General features: G+C 39.3%; 1 protein-coding gene across 6 annotated transcripts in view; it reads right to left on the bottom strand.

The window, feature by feature from the left end:
• Positions 1–18,714, bottom strand: part of megf11 (multiple EGF-like-domains 11) — a 173,109-nt gene that overhangs the window by 48,406 nt on the left and 105,989 nt on the right. For 4 of the 6 annotated variants that reach the window (XM_028449412.1, XM_028449413.1, XM_028449414.1 and 1 more), the window contains 4 exons: positions 9,708–9,954; positions 9,511–9,631; positions 4,786–4,922; positions 99–311 (listed from right to left, as the gene is read on the bottom strand). In XM_028449412.1, coding sequence (XP_028305213.1) covers positions 99–311; positions 4,786–4,922; positions 9,511–9,631; positions 9,708–9,954 — 718 coding nt within the window. The remainder of the gene's footprint in view (positions 1–98; positions 312–4,785; positions 4,923–9,510; positions 9,632–9,707; positions 9,955–18,714) is intronic. The other 2 variants (XM_028449416.1, XM_028449417.1) reach the window with 1 other exon arrangement.

The raw sequence follows: 18,714 nt of genomic DNA, 5'->3' as shown, positions 1-18,714 counted from the left end.
CAGTGCAGATGAGTCTTTATTCACAGGCAGCTGCAGGGACTGGATCAGAGGGAAGCAGAGAGAGGACGTACACGTGCGTGCACTGATGGCGTACTTACCTCACAGTGTAGGTGCTATTACAGGGGCAGTACTTGTCACAGATGAGGCCGTACAGGCCCGGGGGACAGAATCTCTCCTGGCAATTAAGGCCTTTGAACCCAGTTTCACAAAGACAGGCTCCGTTGATGTGGTGACACTTGGCTCCATTCTGGCACTCACACCTCTGGTTGCACTGCGGTCCGTAGGTGCCCACGGGGCAGTCGTCCTGACATCTGGAGGAACAGTAACGCAATGGCACAGCTATTTAAATTCAAGCTATGAAAACGTCAAGAACATGGAAGAAAAATGTACTCTGGTGGATTTACACTCAAGTTTTAGAAAAGGTGAAGAAGTGCTATATGAGGGGTCACCAACGCAAGGGGCCCGTGTGGACCACATGTGATGTTCCCATCATCAATGAGCTCCATCGAGAATCCAGAGGTGACAAATAACAAAGTACAAATACTTTGTTACTGTATTTAAGTAGTTTTTTTCTGTAAAATGAGCTTGTTACTTTTAAGACTGTCAAAGATGACGTCACAACGTAAAAAAATTTATTCATGTTTTTTTATTGAAGTATCTATACTTTTACTTGAGTGCTGAAGCTTAGAACTTTTGCCATCTCTGCTAAAATCTGATTTACTTTCGAGGATTCAAACTCACAAAGAAAAATACAGATGACAGAGCCTTAGACAAACACTGTAGTCTTGTCAAACATTTTTGGTGAGTAAATACAAAATGTTATCAAATGTGTTCAGCGATTGCAGTTAGGATTTTAAAGATGCTGCAGATTTGGTGTTTGGATTGTGATTGAATATTATGTTTTAAAAAAAAAAAATATATATATATATATATATATATATATACAATAATCGCAAAGTTGATTTTTGTTCAATATTACAAAATCGTAAAATTGTACAAACATGTCACATGTTTTATGATTGCATTGAAAATTAAACAATTGCATAAATTAGGAAAAATACAGTGTTTCATATTGAAACTTTAAACATTTACTACCTTTTTAAGTTACTGCTAGCCTTCCTTTATTATCTCAGCCTCTAAACAAAGTCAAACCCTGAACTTCTCAAACAGCGAGCATCAGGTAGCCCACATGGACCATGTGCTGTGCCCATCACCAATGAGTGCTATCTAAAATCTGATTATTTTCCAGGATTTAAACTTTCAAAGATAAATACACATGAGAGATGTAGTTAAACACATATGAGACATGATGTAGTTAGTACTTAAAGGAATAAATACCGTTGCACGGGATAAAGTTTTAGTATTAAAGTACTATCTTTAAATGTTTAATTTCGTTGAAACGCTGTGTTAAATGATTTAAAGTGTAGCAGATTTAGTGTATGGTCAGTGGTATGTTATATATATATATATATATATAAATAAAATACATTTTTAAAAAACGCAAGGTGGTGTAAAATTTGACATAATTGAATTGCTGCATTTTTACTAATTGTAAATGTTATACGATTAGTTAAAAGTTGTTTGTTAGTACTAGTAAAATAGTTCATATTCCTTTAGAATATTCCCCAAACACCTGCTTTTTTCAACCATTGGGGTGCAATAAATCACTCTCTTCCAGCTGGTTGCCATGGTAGCTCGTGTTATCTTTTGCCCCATTGATGATGGCTTTTTATCTTGCTTGTGGAAGTGATTAACAGTGAGATCTTTTACCTGCTTTCTGTGAAGTGATAACACGTGTTATGAATTGGCACTACACAAAGATTGATTGATTAGTGAAGTTATTTTGAGACATAATGGCCTCTTTCAATGGCAAAATAAAAAAAAACAAGAATCAATAGAAGAAAGTTCATTTATGGTTCTAACTCTCTCTCTCAGCAAGCTGCAGATGTATGCTAGCCTATATTACAGTGCTAAATATATACATACTTCCTACGGGCACTGCACTAGGATAAATATACAAAGCAAATGTGTACAAAGGTTGATACAGAATGATTACACTCTGGCACACTCTGGCCAGCTTATTCTCACTCAGGGCCCTTTTTATTCCAATATAAATAATACAAATAATCTTTAAAAAGCATTTTTGTACATATATATAAAACAATTTTCTGAGGACCCCCCTTGGGCCCTGGGTGCTCAGTACCTTTCACCCCCCCAAATCCAACGCCCATGGACTCTTGTGCTATACATTTTATGGTCCACGAAACTCTGATGTTTAGAGTTTCATCTAAGTTTCTCTCTAACTTAAGTAAACTGAATTAACTGTAAATCCCTGGTAGAGTAAAAATCTCAGGAGTCTAACCAAAGCTATTGCTTGTATCTAAATTACATTATAAAAGAGTTGCCTTATGTTTCATTTCAAAATGAACTTAGCTTTAGTTTAATCCGGGGAGAATAGTAATATTATACGAGACAGGAAAGGGCACGAGCTAACGCAATCTGAGATTATTCCTGGCAGGTTAATTCACCTGCCACTTACGAAATGAACGAGGGCAATTTTGCAAAATAATAAAATAAAGTGAAGGTCTTGTAAAATAAAAAAATAAAAAAATAAAAAAAGAAAGGTGTTTCTATCCTGGAGACAATTGCTTTAGCTGAGCTAATAAAGGGAAGCTGCTTAGGGCTGCTCTGGCAGCCACTGAGAACATAAAAGATCTGTGGATTTCAATGAGACCTTAATATAAGCCCATTACTTATAATTAATGAGCAAAATCCAAATAGTGTAGCCACTGGTGAGATGAATGAACAGGTTGGGATTGGAACAGGATGAACAACATAAAACTTCACCAAATTGGAAATGCACAACCCTTTAAAACTACAGACTAACAGGCTATTACAGGCACTTATTTCTCTTAATTGTACAATTAATCAAGCATTTCCTTCCAAACGTTAAAGAAGAACCAGGTAAACTGTGTGCTGTGCATGACTCAATTAGAAAACAACAAAGGGGATGGGACTACATTTTAAGTCTTGGTTTCCACATGAGGAAATGCTTTTTCTTTAAATCAGGGTCGACCAATTTAGGGCCTGCAGGCCAAAGTTGGCCCACAAGCGATTGGTTTTGGCCCGCTGCCCGTATTTGAAAATGTAATTTTTATTTTATTATTTTTTATTATTAGTTTTTAGCATGTTCTGCTCTTTAGAGTACTCTAAATACTCTCTATTTTAACCAAAGTTAATATAATGCAGTACAGTGATTTAAAAAAAAGAAATCTAAAGCCGATGCCAATTACATTATTTTTGTTGAGTTTTAAAGGATTCTTCAAGGCAGTGGAAAATGTAGTGTTTTGATTGTATAGGCGGTGTATGTTGTGTCGCATTTTGTTGAATTCATATTGCACTAAATGTCTTTGAAGACATTTAGATGTTTCATCTTTTTATGTCATGAAACACATTAAAGAAAAGTGTTCAATTTCAAAACTACTTTACGTTTTTTTTCGTACAGTTTTGTTATTGGTAAATGTAATTTCATGCACTGCAACATGAATGTTTAGTTTTGGCCCGCGACTCTCCTGCGTGATACATTTTTGGCAGTGACGTGTAGTCAGGGTAGGCAAGGTAGGCAGCGCCTACCCAAGGGTGAATTGATATTTTGATTATTTGTTTTAATTATAATATAATTATATATATATATATACACATTATTTTTTTTTTTTCAATTTCCGATAGCCTACAGTACCTTTACGTTTGAAAATGTCAGCATTTTGTGCTTTTCATAGCCCAAATCGCTAAACATTGCTATTTCTAACCGCTTTAAGCCAGGAGGACCCACACCCCTTCTAAAAAGCACAATGCCGCTATGCCTCTGTTCCCATAGCGTGTTTTTATGTGTTTGTGCATGCACAGTCAGTTCCCCAAGATGACAACCGTTTACGTAAAAATGCAGCTCTCTACGCTGCCTTTGGACGTAACCGCGCTATGCTAAATGCTATAGGTAAGTTCACAGTGCATTAGTGAATTGATATCACGTGAGCGCTGCTGCTACGTTCTTTAGCTAGAAGCGGAATAACACTACAGTCAGGATGACAGCGCTTAGAGACGAAAAAGAAACTTTTTTTTGAGGAAAAACAACAGCTTCTAAAAAATGGGAGACCAACACCTGAGTTACCAGAGCTTCAGCAAAGGAAAGGTCAGAAAATGGTTCATACTTTCTACAGTGATTGGTACAAAAGGAAGGATTAACTTTGTGGATGCTCCTCACTGAGGCTGTTCTGAGTTGTTGTCATTTTCTCCGTGTTTCTGTGTTTCCAACACAAACAACGGATGTGCTGCCGTGTCATGAGATAGATCTTGTTGGGAGAGTATGGAGACTATATTAAATAATTGTTTATGTTTCTGCTATGGTGTTTTGCGATGATGATTTTGTTAGATGGCTAAATACTTGTTCATGTGGATCTTGTTGGGTTTTTTTCTTTCTTTTTATGGGTTTTATATTTTGATAAGAGCATTGAGATGACTTTGTTGGAAATTGCGCTATACAAGTAAAGTTGAATTTAATCGAATTGAATTGAATTAACACTTGCCAGCAGAAACATATGAAATTGTCATTGGTGTTGACATTGGTGGTCTCGATTTGGAACGCCCAGCCTACCTAACCCTAGTGCTCATGACACGTCACTGATTTTTGGCCCTTCAATGAAGATAATTTCGGCACCTCTGCAATAAATACTAATAAATTACAACATTGTCTGAGTTTGCATTGAGTATTCCACATACGCTGTGTACCTGCGTCCACTGAAGCCAGCAGCACACTGGCACTGCCCGGTGATGTGGTCACATATTCCACCGTTGCGACAGGAACAGTCTTTGCTGCAGTTGATGCCGAACTTGCCAAGAGGGCAAGGTTGTGCACAAACTGAACCCTGTGAAAACACAGCCAACAGTGCATTGTACCACATGAAGACCAAAGGGTCAGGAACACTGATTTTGACCAACGTAGCTCAAACTACTTATTCCTAAAGTTTCATGATTTTGTTTATGTATTATCATTTTTCAGACATGAATTCTTAAATTAGCATTCCTTGTAAAAAAAAAAAAGAAGCAGGAATAAAAAAAAATAAAAATGACTCACTTTTATTCACTTTGGAGTACTCACATTTAAAAAAAGTGAGTAGTAAAAAAAACCTTGAAAATCGAAATATTACGACAGGGTAATAGGGCCACATGAAAATAAAAAGAAATCTGAGCTACTGTATATGTCGTAAATGTATGAGAATAAAGTTGTAATTTTATTAGATTAAAGTCGTAATATTTTGAGAATAGAGTCATAATTTTATGAGAATAAAGCCATATCTTAAAAAACTCATAATGGCGCTCAGAATTCCCTGTTGAAGTGAACGCAACTAACAACAATAGCCCTGAAGTCGACCACTTCTATCCACTTCCTCCTCCACTAAAGAGGCTAATTGTTCCAAATCAGTCTGGTTCTTTCATCGGAACATATGCAAAAATCTGCAAAGTCACTTTAAAGTCCTTCAACTGATAACAGTGGTGATGATGGGCCAAACGGCTCAGTAATTCACCATGTGTAAGAAATATAATCTCACTAAATACTCCACATTCTTCATAATGCACGACTGACCGCAACACACACACACATCCTATTTGTTTCAATTTTATTCTCATATATTCAATACTCAAAATATTGTGACTTCAAACTTGAAATATTGTGACTTTAGTCTCATAAAATTACAACTTTAATGTCATAAAATTACAACTTTATTCTTGAAATATTCCAACTTTAATCTCGTAGTGCCCAGATTTTATTTATTTTAATGTGGCCCCAATACAATGTTGTGAAATATAAAGTAGTAACTACCATACTTGTATAATTTACCAAAAAAGCCAGTTTCACTACCTCAGCATAAGATGTCACAAAAAATCTCTTTGTACCGCAATAAAAGAAGAAAATAATCAATCAATACCTTTAATTTGCAACCAGAAATCCAGTCTTGTGGTAAAATACTAATCAAAGCTTGGTTATCTAGGTCAGTGTTTTATCTCCTGTAGTTTTTCCAGGAGATCTGAACCACATCAATGGAGGAGTAACAGCTCTACTTGAAGCTCCTCCAGGGAGGTTGAACCTTTCACTTTGTAGTAACATTTTAAGTGGGCCACCACGCACCCACCCACAGATCATCTGGGGGTTAAGGGGCTAGCTGAAAAGCTCACAGTGCTGGTTATTATTGCAATTGCATTTTTTTTTATTGCAATATTTTCTGCAATGTTTCCTAAGAAAATATTGCAAGGCAGATTCAGGAACAAAGCTTCAGCTAAACTAATTTAAATCACATACTGTAGTGAAAATGTGTATGGCAAAAAATGTGTTTAATGCATTACCAATAAACAAAACATGTGCACATTTTTATAAAAAAACACATTAAAATGACTTATTGGAGCGATTTTATGCTGTTGGGCATTAAACTATGGAGAGTCGCCATTTTGGACAGAATATGACACACTTGCGTTCATCGGCACAGCCTGTCACTTTAAATAACTGGTGCATTGTGGGAGGTAGAGGCGCAACAGGTCTGTTTACATTGTGGGAAGCGCAGCCGTGTGTAACCTCTACTTTAGTGATAAAAGTTCAGCATCCAGGTTGTATGTTAGGAGAAGATTAAATATCACCTTTCTCATCAACTTCCTGCTTCTTATATGTAGCCCTGCGCCGACTCAGCATTAGAATTAGCCTAACGGACAGAGCTGTTGTTACCAGCAGAAACGAGCCATGGCTGAGTAGTTAGGTGTTGGAAGTGCAAAAATATCGCGAGCAATTGTGATGAAAGGATATCTGTTCATTGACAGGATGATGCTCCACTACCTCTGAAGATCAGCAGCTGACAACTGTGAACAAGTATGTTTACAAGCTGCATTGAGACTTTCTGTGAAGAAATTTTGCTGCGACCGCGTCTGATTTCCGACGTAATTTTGGCTTTGTGCCCAATAGCTGAGCCCATTAGCTTAGCCCATTAGCTTAGCCCGCAGAAACCTCTCAGACAGAGCAACTCGGCTTGAAGCGGTATTTGCTTACCTCCGAAATTTATACGAACGTAAACATTTTAAGTGTGTATCCCGTACCGATATTATGGAGCCAACGTCTGGATAACTCTGACTTAGTGTCGTTATTTGGCTCAAAGATGCTAAAGAAATGTTTTTGTGGGGTTTTTGTCCTGTTGTTATAGCAACCATTATTTTTACACTCCACCATTGTTCAGATACTGTAGACCAACGGAACACTGTTGCCTAGCAACAGCTAACAAGAACTAACGTGCGTCATGTCTTGTGCAAAATGGCAACACTCCATAGTGGATGCCCGACGGTGTAAATTTGTTCTAAAAAGTCCTATTATTGTCCTATTACGAAGGAGCCTTCGTGTGCCGGTGCACTTTAGCCCGCTGGCAAGCTACGCACGCGTCCGCCCAGGACCTCACATCCTTTTCAAGACCCTGCCAAACAAACTTAGCCGCCACCAAACGCACAGACGCTTTTCTGCCCGGATGCGAGAGGTTGTGGACCGCCTCGAACATCGAACGCTTCCAATCAATGGGAACAACTGGCCGCGGCCTGCCGGTGGACGTGTCACACAGGAGCACCGCGCCCGCGTTGCCGAAGGGTACCTCCGCCAGGTGTAGCCCGGAGCCTGAGTCTTTAAGGGCCAACACACTGGAGTCAGAGATCTGGTCTTTTGCCATGTGGACGTAATCGAGCCCCAACTGAACCATCCCTAGCATGACCCTGGAGAGGCAGTCTGCTACCACGTTCGACTTGCCGGCAACGTGAAGTACGTCAGTGGTAAACTCCGAGATGTACGCCAGCTGCCGCAGCTGGCGTGCGGACCACGGCTCCGCCACCTTGGACATAGCGAATGTCAGGGGTTTGTGATCCACGAAAGCTGTAAACTCCCGACCCTCAAGCAAAAAACGGAAGTGCCGTACCGTGAGCCAAAGCGCGAGGAGCTCCCTGTCAAACGCGCTGTACTTGCGTTCCCTGGCAGTCAGTTGTCTGCTAAAAAAGGCAAGCGGTTGTGGAGCTTCCGAGCGCCGCCACCACATGGTAGTATCTCCTTTCATCCTCCGCGATGCCACGGCAGGCAAAGTGAGCTTCCACGTGGGTGAACCACGCTCTAGCGTTGCACTCCCAGAACTCCGGTAATCTCACGAAACTATCGTTGTTGTTCATGTTCGCTACGGTCCTGGAAACTTCTTCAGGACCTGGAACGTCAGGGTCACCAGTGTGGAACTGAAGAAAGGGAGTCGGAGGTGGAGTGTTCAGCATAGAACTCCAATCTTTATTTTCCATTACAACACACACAAAAATACTTCCCCGTGGAAACACCCTTCTCAATACAATAAGTTCCCCCCCGGAACTCCTCAGTTATTGGGTGGATTATGAACCTGAAAACATGAGCACCACAAAGGACAATGCAATTCAACATAAATACAGATTATAGTGCAGCTGATGTGATGCACATAAAAGTTTAAAGCTCGTGCTTGTTTATGACTTCTGTCCCTGGTTGGGCCTTTCTATATTACAGTGGAATACAGTCAATACAATAAAACTAACCCACCCACAATACAAAGATTATAAAACATTCTCCCTCTCTCACACACACACACACACGCACACGCCCACGCCCACGCCCAAGCCCACGCACACGCACACACACACACACACCAACAACAACATATATACGGGTGTAACTACGCATTGTATCTTGTTATTACTTGAGTCCTTGTGCTGTTCTAAGGAACCATGGTTGTAAATAATTCCTTTAGAGTTTTTTGACTAGACTTGATTGCTTGTTTGACTCTTCTGGATGCCGTGTTGTTAAGTGGCTGCACATGTTGCTTGTATTTCTGGACGAGTAGCGGACGGTACACTTGCATTATTTACACACTGTCAACATTTTCTCCTTTATGGTTTCTTGATGCGGTGAAACCAATACATTTCCACACCTCTAACTTGTAGCTGCTGCATCATGAACAAGTTCTACAAACTCCTCCGTTTCTATGCCGCTCTGCTGCTGCCATCATCCGCCATGTATCCTTTCCCCTCTGACCTCGCACTGTCGCACGCCTTTGGCTCAACCGCCTGCAACCTATGACGACGCCCCAATGCATTATGGTACTTGTAGTTTACTCTGAAAAGGTCAGCTACGGCCAAACAAAAAAGTGAATTTTAAACTGCTCATTATTTTATACCGTGACACAACCACAACGATATCGAGGCACTTTTATTACCGCAATATTGCGATATCGTCAATACCGTGACATTCCTAGGTTTTTTTAAATAAAAAGGTGCACATAGTTTTTGTTAATTACATTTTCACTTCAGGTACCCTTTAATACAACCTCTGAAACCTGAAATTCTAGGTTTTCCTCTGCCATAAACAATAGTCAATCATGTTTTTCTCTATAGCTTTTCTCGCTCATTGTTCTCTTGTGCACTTACCGTCCATCCTGAGGGACACGAACAGTCTCCAGTGATGTGGTGGCACGTTCCTCCGTTCTGACAGGGGCAACGCTGCTCACACTGATCTCCATGACTTCCAGAGGGACAACGCTGCCCACAGCTGTCCCCACACAGATGGAAATCATAGATTTGATGTAAAGGCAGAGAAAGGGAGAGAATGTGTGCCTGGTACTCACAAAGCCCCCGTGTAGCCCGGTGCACAGATGCACTCTCCTGTCTCGTGGTCACATGTGGCCCCGTTGAGACACTGGCAGGAAAACTGGCACAGTTTGCCGTAGTAACCGTGCTCACAAGGTTCCTCGCAGCGCCATCCCTGGTACCCGTCGGTGCAGACACAGGCACCTGTGATGGGGTTACACTTTGCCCCGTTTTGGCACTGGCATCGGTTACTGCAGTGGGATCCCCAGAAGTCACTTTCACAGCCTGCACAGAGACAAGAGGCATCGAATGACCGTCAGCTACACATGAAACACTCACGTTCAAAGAGAATATTTGAAGAAGAATGAGGAATTATTTCTAGGATCACGACAAGTATACAGAGGCAGGTACGCTTGTTTGTTTAAAGTTAACCCAGCAAAGTCTGCAGGGTGTGTGTGTGTGTGTGTGTGTGTGTGTGTGGTGGGAGGGGTAATATTAAGGAATGTTGTTTTTCATTGTTCCATTCCATTGTTTCATTATTTCTGTTCAAATATACATTAAAGTATATTTTTTCACCAGGAAGTAGTCCCACAAGTCTTTCAGTTTTTACTATACTAGTAATACTTTTGCAAGAATGTGCAAATTAATTATCACTATTGCAAGGTAATGATAGAGTTTGTTTACAAATAATTACAAAGTATTCTTTTTAGTAATTGGATTAATGAAATAAATTATATATTTTAATACACTCTTATAACATTTTAATGTACTTTTATTATGCTAATTTAGCATATATTAGTACATTTAAAGTCATATACTTAAAGTACTAGATACACTTTAAGTTGTTCAACTTTTTTTTTTTAATTTTTTTTTATACAATTTAATTACAAATAAAATATATTTAGTACAAAATTAGTTGTTCCAAAATTGCATGCTTTAAGTTAACTAATCATAGACACACTTGAAGTAAATTGATGATTCAATTCCACTTTATTTGTGTAGCGCAAATTACAACAAAGTCATCTCAAGTAAACAAAAGTATGCCAAATTTTGCATGGGGACAAGATGAAACTAATTCAAGTGGTGTTCAGGTCTACAGCAGTGGTTCTCAAACATTGTTGGCTCTAGTGCCTCATTTCTGTTATTTCTGAATCCATGTCCCCCCTTATTCTGACTACGACATTTTGCTTAGAAAACTATTGAAAAACAACTATAGATCCTAATGATGGAATGAATGAGTGATGACCAGTGTTTGGAATAACGCCGTTACAACACCGTGAATGTTACTGAACGTTAAATGCGGTGCGTTACATCCATTGATTGAATAAACTATTATCCGAAAGCACCACTGGCTTCATACACAGCTGTAGTGAGGAGGTGGGTTAAAAACAAGGTGAGCGATTATGATTGGCTAAGGCGGCGTCATGTTTCATGGTAGCCAATCAGAGCCAGTGTTTTTACATGTGTGCCAGCACACACACACACACACACACACACACACAACCACTACAGATTTGATGAAGCAGCAGAGCTGGTGAGTGTGGAGCAGTCTGATGAAAAGTTGTCATTTTTAAGGTGGCGATACAAACACTACTTTATATTAATTGTGGTCAAAGGCAAGAACGTGTATGTGAAGTGTTCATTATATCCAGGAGTGAAATCAAATTTAATAAAGGACCTCACAACGACACACGCATCTAAAAAATCTGAATTCTTTGACATAGCAACTTTTTTTTTCAACAGTAACAATCACTTTTATTATAGAGTAATTCAATTACTAAGTCAGTTACTTTTTGGAACAAGTAGTGTATAACTATAACTAATTACTTTTTTAAAGAAACGTTCCAAACACTGGTGATAAAACACATTTGAAAGTATCTCATTTTGTAAATAAGTGGAAACAAACAGTATTTTGTGCAGTGTACCCCAACCTTTTTTGTTTCGTAACCCAATTTGATATCAATAATTTCTCATTTAAACTCTAGGTGACCCCAGATTGGGTCCCGACCCCAAGGTTGAAAAACACTGATTTTGTGGCTCCTGAATAGATTTTTTTAATAGTTTTTATCATTTCCGATCGTCTCACGCCTGGGGCGGGACCAAGACACTTTATTTGTTGATTTTCCACCCTCTCTCATTCAAGTACCCCCTGAAATACCATTGCATATCCCTATGGGTACACGTACCCCATTTGAGAAACAATGGTCTTCTCTAAGATGGCAAGAGGATGGAAAGAACAGCAGAAATGTGTTAATATTTTTACAGATGGACAAATGACACATTAATTTTAACTCTATCACCCACAGGTTGAGCATAGAACAGAGTTTGTTTTACTAACTCAATGTGTATCAAACAGAGCAGGTGGGACACATGCAATGTTGACAAATGTCAGAGAGAAAGGTCACCATCACCATCCCCCACAAACTTCCTAAATGTACTCTGCGAACAGAGAGACACATGAGCAAGCTGTTCACACATTTCAGACGCTACAGGGAAAACAAAATGAAGCCTTAAACATGAACAGAGAGGACTGAGTACATCTCAAACTGAACAGTTTGAGTTTTAACACCTTTTTCAGGTGCTACGTTCGCAGCAAACTGTTAAAAATGGTCCGTGAGAAAAAGACAGAGGAATGTTAAAAATGCTCACTTTATAAAGTGACTGACCATTTGTACAAAACCTAAATAATTAGCATTCTTAAATACAAAAATGCAATTGACACATAAGGTTGGTTACATAACGCTAAAAGCAAACTCAAGTGGAGAGAGCTTTTTGAGCCCTTGGATACCTTGTTAGGCTTCTTTATCCATGGAAATATTGGTATTATTATTTTTGGTGTGGGCGTCTGAGCCTTTTTTCTGTCAATAAACCACTTGATTTAAAAAAAAAAAAAAACATTTAATGGTAAAATGATCCTCAAGAGAACTGACGGGTAGTGAAAAAACTTGATATGAAATAGAGCTGGGCAATACTGTATTTAGAGATTCAAGATATATCGTGTTTTCTATTTTGGCGATATAGAAAATTACAATATTGCCTATATCGAGATATATGTTTTATATATTTTTTATTTCTACAATCAATCCCACAGTACAAATCACATCATACAAATATTTAATATTATTCATAGAGTACAGTCAAACAGTGTCCTCCTTTACAATTTTTCCATTTTTCTGAGATATACATTTTTATAGCTTATTGAAAAGCGTGCATCCATGCATTCAAGCACAAACTCAGCGAGATGGATTCCTGAGTGCGTCCTAACCCAGACCTTCCCCTAAACAAGCCACACGACAGAACTCACTCACACGTGCTGTCCCTTACAGGAGAAAAAGCCAAAAGTGGCACATATTGTGCAGCTGTTTGTTAATAAATGTGTCTGTGTGGCATCGTTCAAGCAAAGAAAATTTTACCTAGAATTGACTTTCTGGTAAGACCTTATTAAGTTAAAAATATTTGAGAAAAAATAGCGAGATATGAGCTTTGGTCCATATCGCCCAGCCCTAATATGAAACATATTTTAATAATTGTTAACTACGTATGTGTACGCCATCGAACTGTAACATTGTTCCACAGGTTTGTGTTTGCAATTGTAAATGAGGACATTTCCATGCCAATTACAAATACAAAGTCAATTATCTCAATCCACTTCAATTGCGATTACAACAGCAAAATATTTTTTCAATTACAAATACAATTAAATCATAATTGTAATTAATTATCAATTATGCATTTACAATTATAATTTAGCCCAACCCTGGTGAGTCCAATGTGCATCAGAACATGATAATGAAAATAAAAACACTATAATCCTAATAATGCATGTTCACAAAGGTTTCAACCATCCTGTTAATGTAAATTCTCTGTAAAGAGACGTGGAAATGGGTAAACTCAAGTGGAATTTGGGAATATCGCCAAAAAAACCTTTGTATTAAAAAAAAAATGTAATATCTCATGTGTAGTTACTTTAAATACAATTATATAGAGCATACGTGTCAAACTCAAGGCCCAGGGGCTAAATCCGGCCCTTTCGAGCATTTAATTTGGCCCGCAGCAGCAAGCAAAAAAGGTGAGAGAAACCATGAGCCACTGTGTAAATTACAAACTATTTCAGTTGTAAATATCTTCAAAATAATATGCAAATTCAATGAAATTCCACAATATCAGCAGGACCCACATGATGTAAGTAATTTTGAATCTTAAATGATTAAAATGACTACATTTTCAAAAATCCTGCAATATTCTTCAAATCATTCCACAAAATTTCCCCAAAGTACATTAAAAATGGTCACGAAATAAAATAGGTTGAAAGTGAAGATCCTGCCGGAAGTGAAATCTGTCACCTATTGCTTTAATATTATTGGTGCCGTACATATTTTATCATTTATTTATACGTGGAAGTGCAAACTACAGCACAATAATGATCAAATTACTATAGTTCTCACCTTAAATCTGCGGCCCATTTAAGATAAACTGCTCCATATTTTGCCCCTGAACGAAAATGAGTTGGACACCACTGATATAGAGCAGGGGTTCTCAACCTTTTCAGCCTGCAAAAAACGCATTAAAAGGAACAAAAATATGACAAGAAAATGTGACGAAAATAGGTTAAAATATGGCAAGTTTGGTGTAGTTGCAGAAAAAGTGGTAAAAATAAAGACGTTAAAAGTGACAATACTGGGTCAACATATGTGACATTATGTGAAAAAATGGTGGAAAGGGTTTATAAGTGCTTCAAGTTTCTTGAAAGTGGAAAAAATGTGCAAAAAAAGCATTGAATTATGACGGAGAAGTGGCAGAAATGGGAGTAATGTAGCAAAAAATGCATTAAAAGGGGCAAAAATATGACAAGAAAATGTGATGAAAATAGGTTAAAGTATGGCAAGTTTGGTGTAGTTGCAGAAAAAGGGTAAAAATAAGCAAAAAAATAAAATGTACTCAAATGGTTCAAAAAATATTCTTAGTTTCTTAAAGGCATCTTAGTCAGTGTAAACTCAGCTGTAAAGGTAAAGAGGCTACACCGCACAGCGCTATATTCACTTTGGCTGAGCTACGTTTAGTAGAGTGAAAGCTTAATGATGCTTGTTTCATGGTGTGCACTGAAGCCTGTTTTTTTTCCAGGTCCGCAGCAGGAAGCTGATCAGCCTTTTTCTGACACCAACAGGTCTGCCCTGAAGGGGGTCCTGAAACGGTGATACCTCTGTGGTTGAACATGGAGGAGGCCACATTATATGGTCCTGCTTTCAATTGATCCAATCTGCTCTTGGCCTTCAGTTTGGCATGAAGGAGTTCACTGAGTGTTGGACCTGCTACGCAAACGACCCTGGCACATTAAATGTGAGGAGTGTGCAGGCACCGTGGTAATGGATGAGCGCTTTAGCTCCAACTTGGTCCAGCGGTCCATAAGCACTCATCAGAGCTCCCCGGGCTCAGTGGTGCTCACGGCTCCCCCAGCAACCACAAAACATAGGATAGGCTGTGTATGCGTCATGTTTTTGGTCTAACACATTGATCACATTAATACAGGGTGTATTTGTAATATTTTTCAAATGTGGCCTAAAAAATTCACCTAGTGCTTAATTTGTGGTTTTTTTGCAGCTCACCGGAGGTATAAAGAGTACTGATTTATCCTACTCAAGTAAATGTACGGTTACTTAATCAAAATTGTACTCAAGTACAAACAAGTACAAGTAAGCAGAGGTGACAAGTAACAAGTAACTTAAGTAGTTTTTCTGGTATCTGTGCTTTACTTGAGTATTTTTTTGGTGAGTTTTTACTTTTGCTGCTTACTTTTTTGAACACATATCTGTACTTTCTAATCCTTACATTTTAAAAAGGGGCTCGTTACTTTTAAGACCTTCGAAGATGACGTCACGATGTAAAAGGACGCAAACCGTTGGTAGTGTGAGCTTTTTTCTGCTCAGAAATAGAAAATAGCATGTAACATGACACTCCCAGCTGTCAAAAGCTGCGTTTTCATTTGCCTTGGAAATGCGCAAAATCTAAATAGCGCCATAAAAACTGGTAATGGAAACAGCTAAATTTTTGAAAAAATACTCAAATATCGCTAAAAAGGTCTGACGCTTTCATGAGGAGGAATTTTAGACGTTTCGATATTGAAATGTGTCGCAGAAGCGCTATGGAAACACTTTTTCCGCAAATACACGTCACAGAACCTGACGTACCTGGTCACATGACCACTGCTCTTCGAGAAAACATGACTCGGTACATGTGGAAAGAAGGAGATCGAGACATTTCGTAGCATTATATTTTAAAATTATTATTGCCACATTAGCGTCCGTCTTCCTGCAGCAAATTCTCGCGGGATGAGATTTCAAGGGAGTTGTGAGGCTGCTTCCCAAAACAACGTTCAATGGAAACACGTTCAAAGCACAATTAAGCTTTGTCAACATATAGAAATATTGCTTTTATTTTGCAAAAATCTGTAATGGAAACCCAGCTAGAGAGTGTGGCTGAGTTGAGTGGAGTGGTGAGGGGTGGGAGTAGCAGTACGACCCCCTGAGAGTTGCAGCAACCAAGGAAACGAAGGCAACACAAGTTGGAAACCATCAGACTCATTAACTGATCCGACCTGGGTCAGTGTGCAAGTAGAGGACGGACACACGCACACACACACACACACACACACACACACACACACACACACACACACACACACACACACACACACACACACACACACACACACACACACACACACACACACACACACACACACACACACACACACACACACACACACACACACACACACACACACACACACAGGGCTTCCAGAGTTCATGAAGCATAACTGCTTGAATGTGGACAACCTCACACACGGGGAAAGGTCCAATCCCAAGCCGCAGGGTAAAATCTCCTCGGCTGGAACAAAACAGATCAGGACGGAGGATTTGAGCAGGTAGTAAAACTTCTGAAGGTGATGTCCAAGAGAAAATGAGCTGAGAGAGAAATGAAGCTTTGAAGTGCACTCAGGAGGCTGTATAATCAGAGGCTAAACTGCAACAGGATTAAAAACCAAACCGCTTTCCACAGCTTCCTTCGTTTCAAAAGCTCTCCTGAACTTGGCCTCGGCAGCAAAATGTTTGTCACTGTTTTCTAGGAGAAGTCGGTCCGTGCCACACAAAGCTGTCATAAGCCTCTCAGAGCTCAATGCAAACGGAGGGCCTGAAGCCATCTCCTTAAACACATCATATCTCCCCACACACTCTTATGAAAAAGAAGTCTATTCAAGTATCCTTAGAGTATACTTATTTTAAACTAAAAATTAAAAAGTATGCTTTCAGTTTACATTTTATGTATTTAAAAGTGCATCACTTTAGCATACTTGCAGTACACTGAGGGGCGGGTTCACTAAAGGTTTAGGGGTAATAAAATGTGTGCAAATGTCATTCCACGCGCTAATAAGGAGTACAAACCCCAGGGAATCAGGACTGCGTGCCTTCAGCATGTCAGAATGCACCCACAACCTATTTTGCACATTTCCCTCTGATGAATATGTAAAGTAGGCAGAGATCATAAAGGGCGCAAAATAATGGGAGGAGGAAATGCAAATAAATGAATGCAGAGGGCGCAATGCAATACAAACCTGGAACTGTTTGTGATGCAAATAGTACGACACGCAGGCAGGTGCAAACACACACGCAGAGATCAGCTGCAGTAAATGTTGACACAATACACAGCGGAGATGGGAAAAAGACACCAGTTAACCTTTCTAGTATAAGAAAAAAATTACAATAAAACTATAGTCAATATTAACAGCCACTGAATAAAACAATGCAGAGTGAAGTGTGTGTGAGGGAGAGAAAAAGCTGGATGTGCACCAGCGGCAGCGCGCGCAGAGGATGCTGTGCACGGAGATCCATAAATGTCGCTCCGGGGTCGGGACACACCGCTCCTGTGTCTTTCTCTCCATGTTCTGACCGTAAAACTCTCGTGTCACATTGATGGCAGGAGCGTCAAGCTAGAATCAGCTGAGCAGCATGGCACAATGTTCACAAATGAGTGTGTGTGACTACTCAGGAGCTCAGACCTGCTGGATGATGGTCAGTAGATCATCTTCAGATGGTGCTGATTGGCTGATTGACAGACTCTGTTGCTGCATTAACTCAGATCAATGGCATCAACAGATCAATAGGACGGTTTCTGTTATAATTTAGGTTTTAAAGTTGTTGTTTTTTTTTTTTTGTTTTTTTTTTTTTTAAAAATGTATTTGTGTATTTTGTTTTCTACATTAAGGCTGGGATACACTGTGCATTTTTTTCAATCGTTGTACTCAGCTCCAGCTCAAACTGTGCGACTCAGACGCAGAGCCCGAATGTGAGCAGTTCACAATGCATGTTCTCACACTGTACGTACCGACACTCTGACACGATCTGACTGCTAACACTGTATGTTCATACACGACAAGTCTTGTTTCCGGAAATGCAACGTACAAATTAGAAGAAGAAGAAGAAGAAGACGAAGACGAAGACGAAGACGAAGACGAAGACGAAGAGGAAGAAGAAGACGAAGAAGAAGAAGAAGAAGAAGAAGAAGAAGAAGATCTCAAGTGGGCGACAGATTTTAGGCAGTAAAACGAGCATTTTGGAAAAATTGAGAGTGCTTACAACAATTTAAAGTAAAAAATGACTGCCATAGGCGTGGGAAAACTGTGATCCCACAAAAAAAGATATCTACAACTGAATTAGTTGTCGCTGTCATTTTTACTTTCTCCTGCTGGCCAAATTGGGAGCTTTAAAGGGATGGATTTGGCCCCCGGCCGAGGATTTGACACACGATCTTGATCACGGGTGTGAAACTAATCTGTACGGTGGCTGGGAAGTGTCAGGTGAATGCAAAAAGGTCACAACACGAATTACAGACGGACACGTTTCTGGTGGATGTTTTTAACCCACCAGAACAGAGAAGAACAGAGAAGAAGACATCGAAACACGTATGAAAGTAAGTGAAAGTTGATTAGGATACTCTTATATTTTTCATATTAGGCTATCATATCATAATACCGGTCTGTCGCAAACACTT

This window comes from Gouania willdenowi, chromosome 6 (genome assembly GCF_900634775.1).
Source record: "Gouania willdenowi chromosome 6, fGouWil2.1, whole genome shotgun sequence".
In the NCBI taxonomy this organism is placed as follows: Eukaryota; Metazoa; Chordata; class Actinopteri; order Blenniiformes; family Gobiesocidae; genus Gouania; species Gouania willdenowi.
The sequence above is the reverse complement of the archived record's forward strand: the minus strand, read 5'-3'. Positions and strand labels throughout refer to the sequence as shown.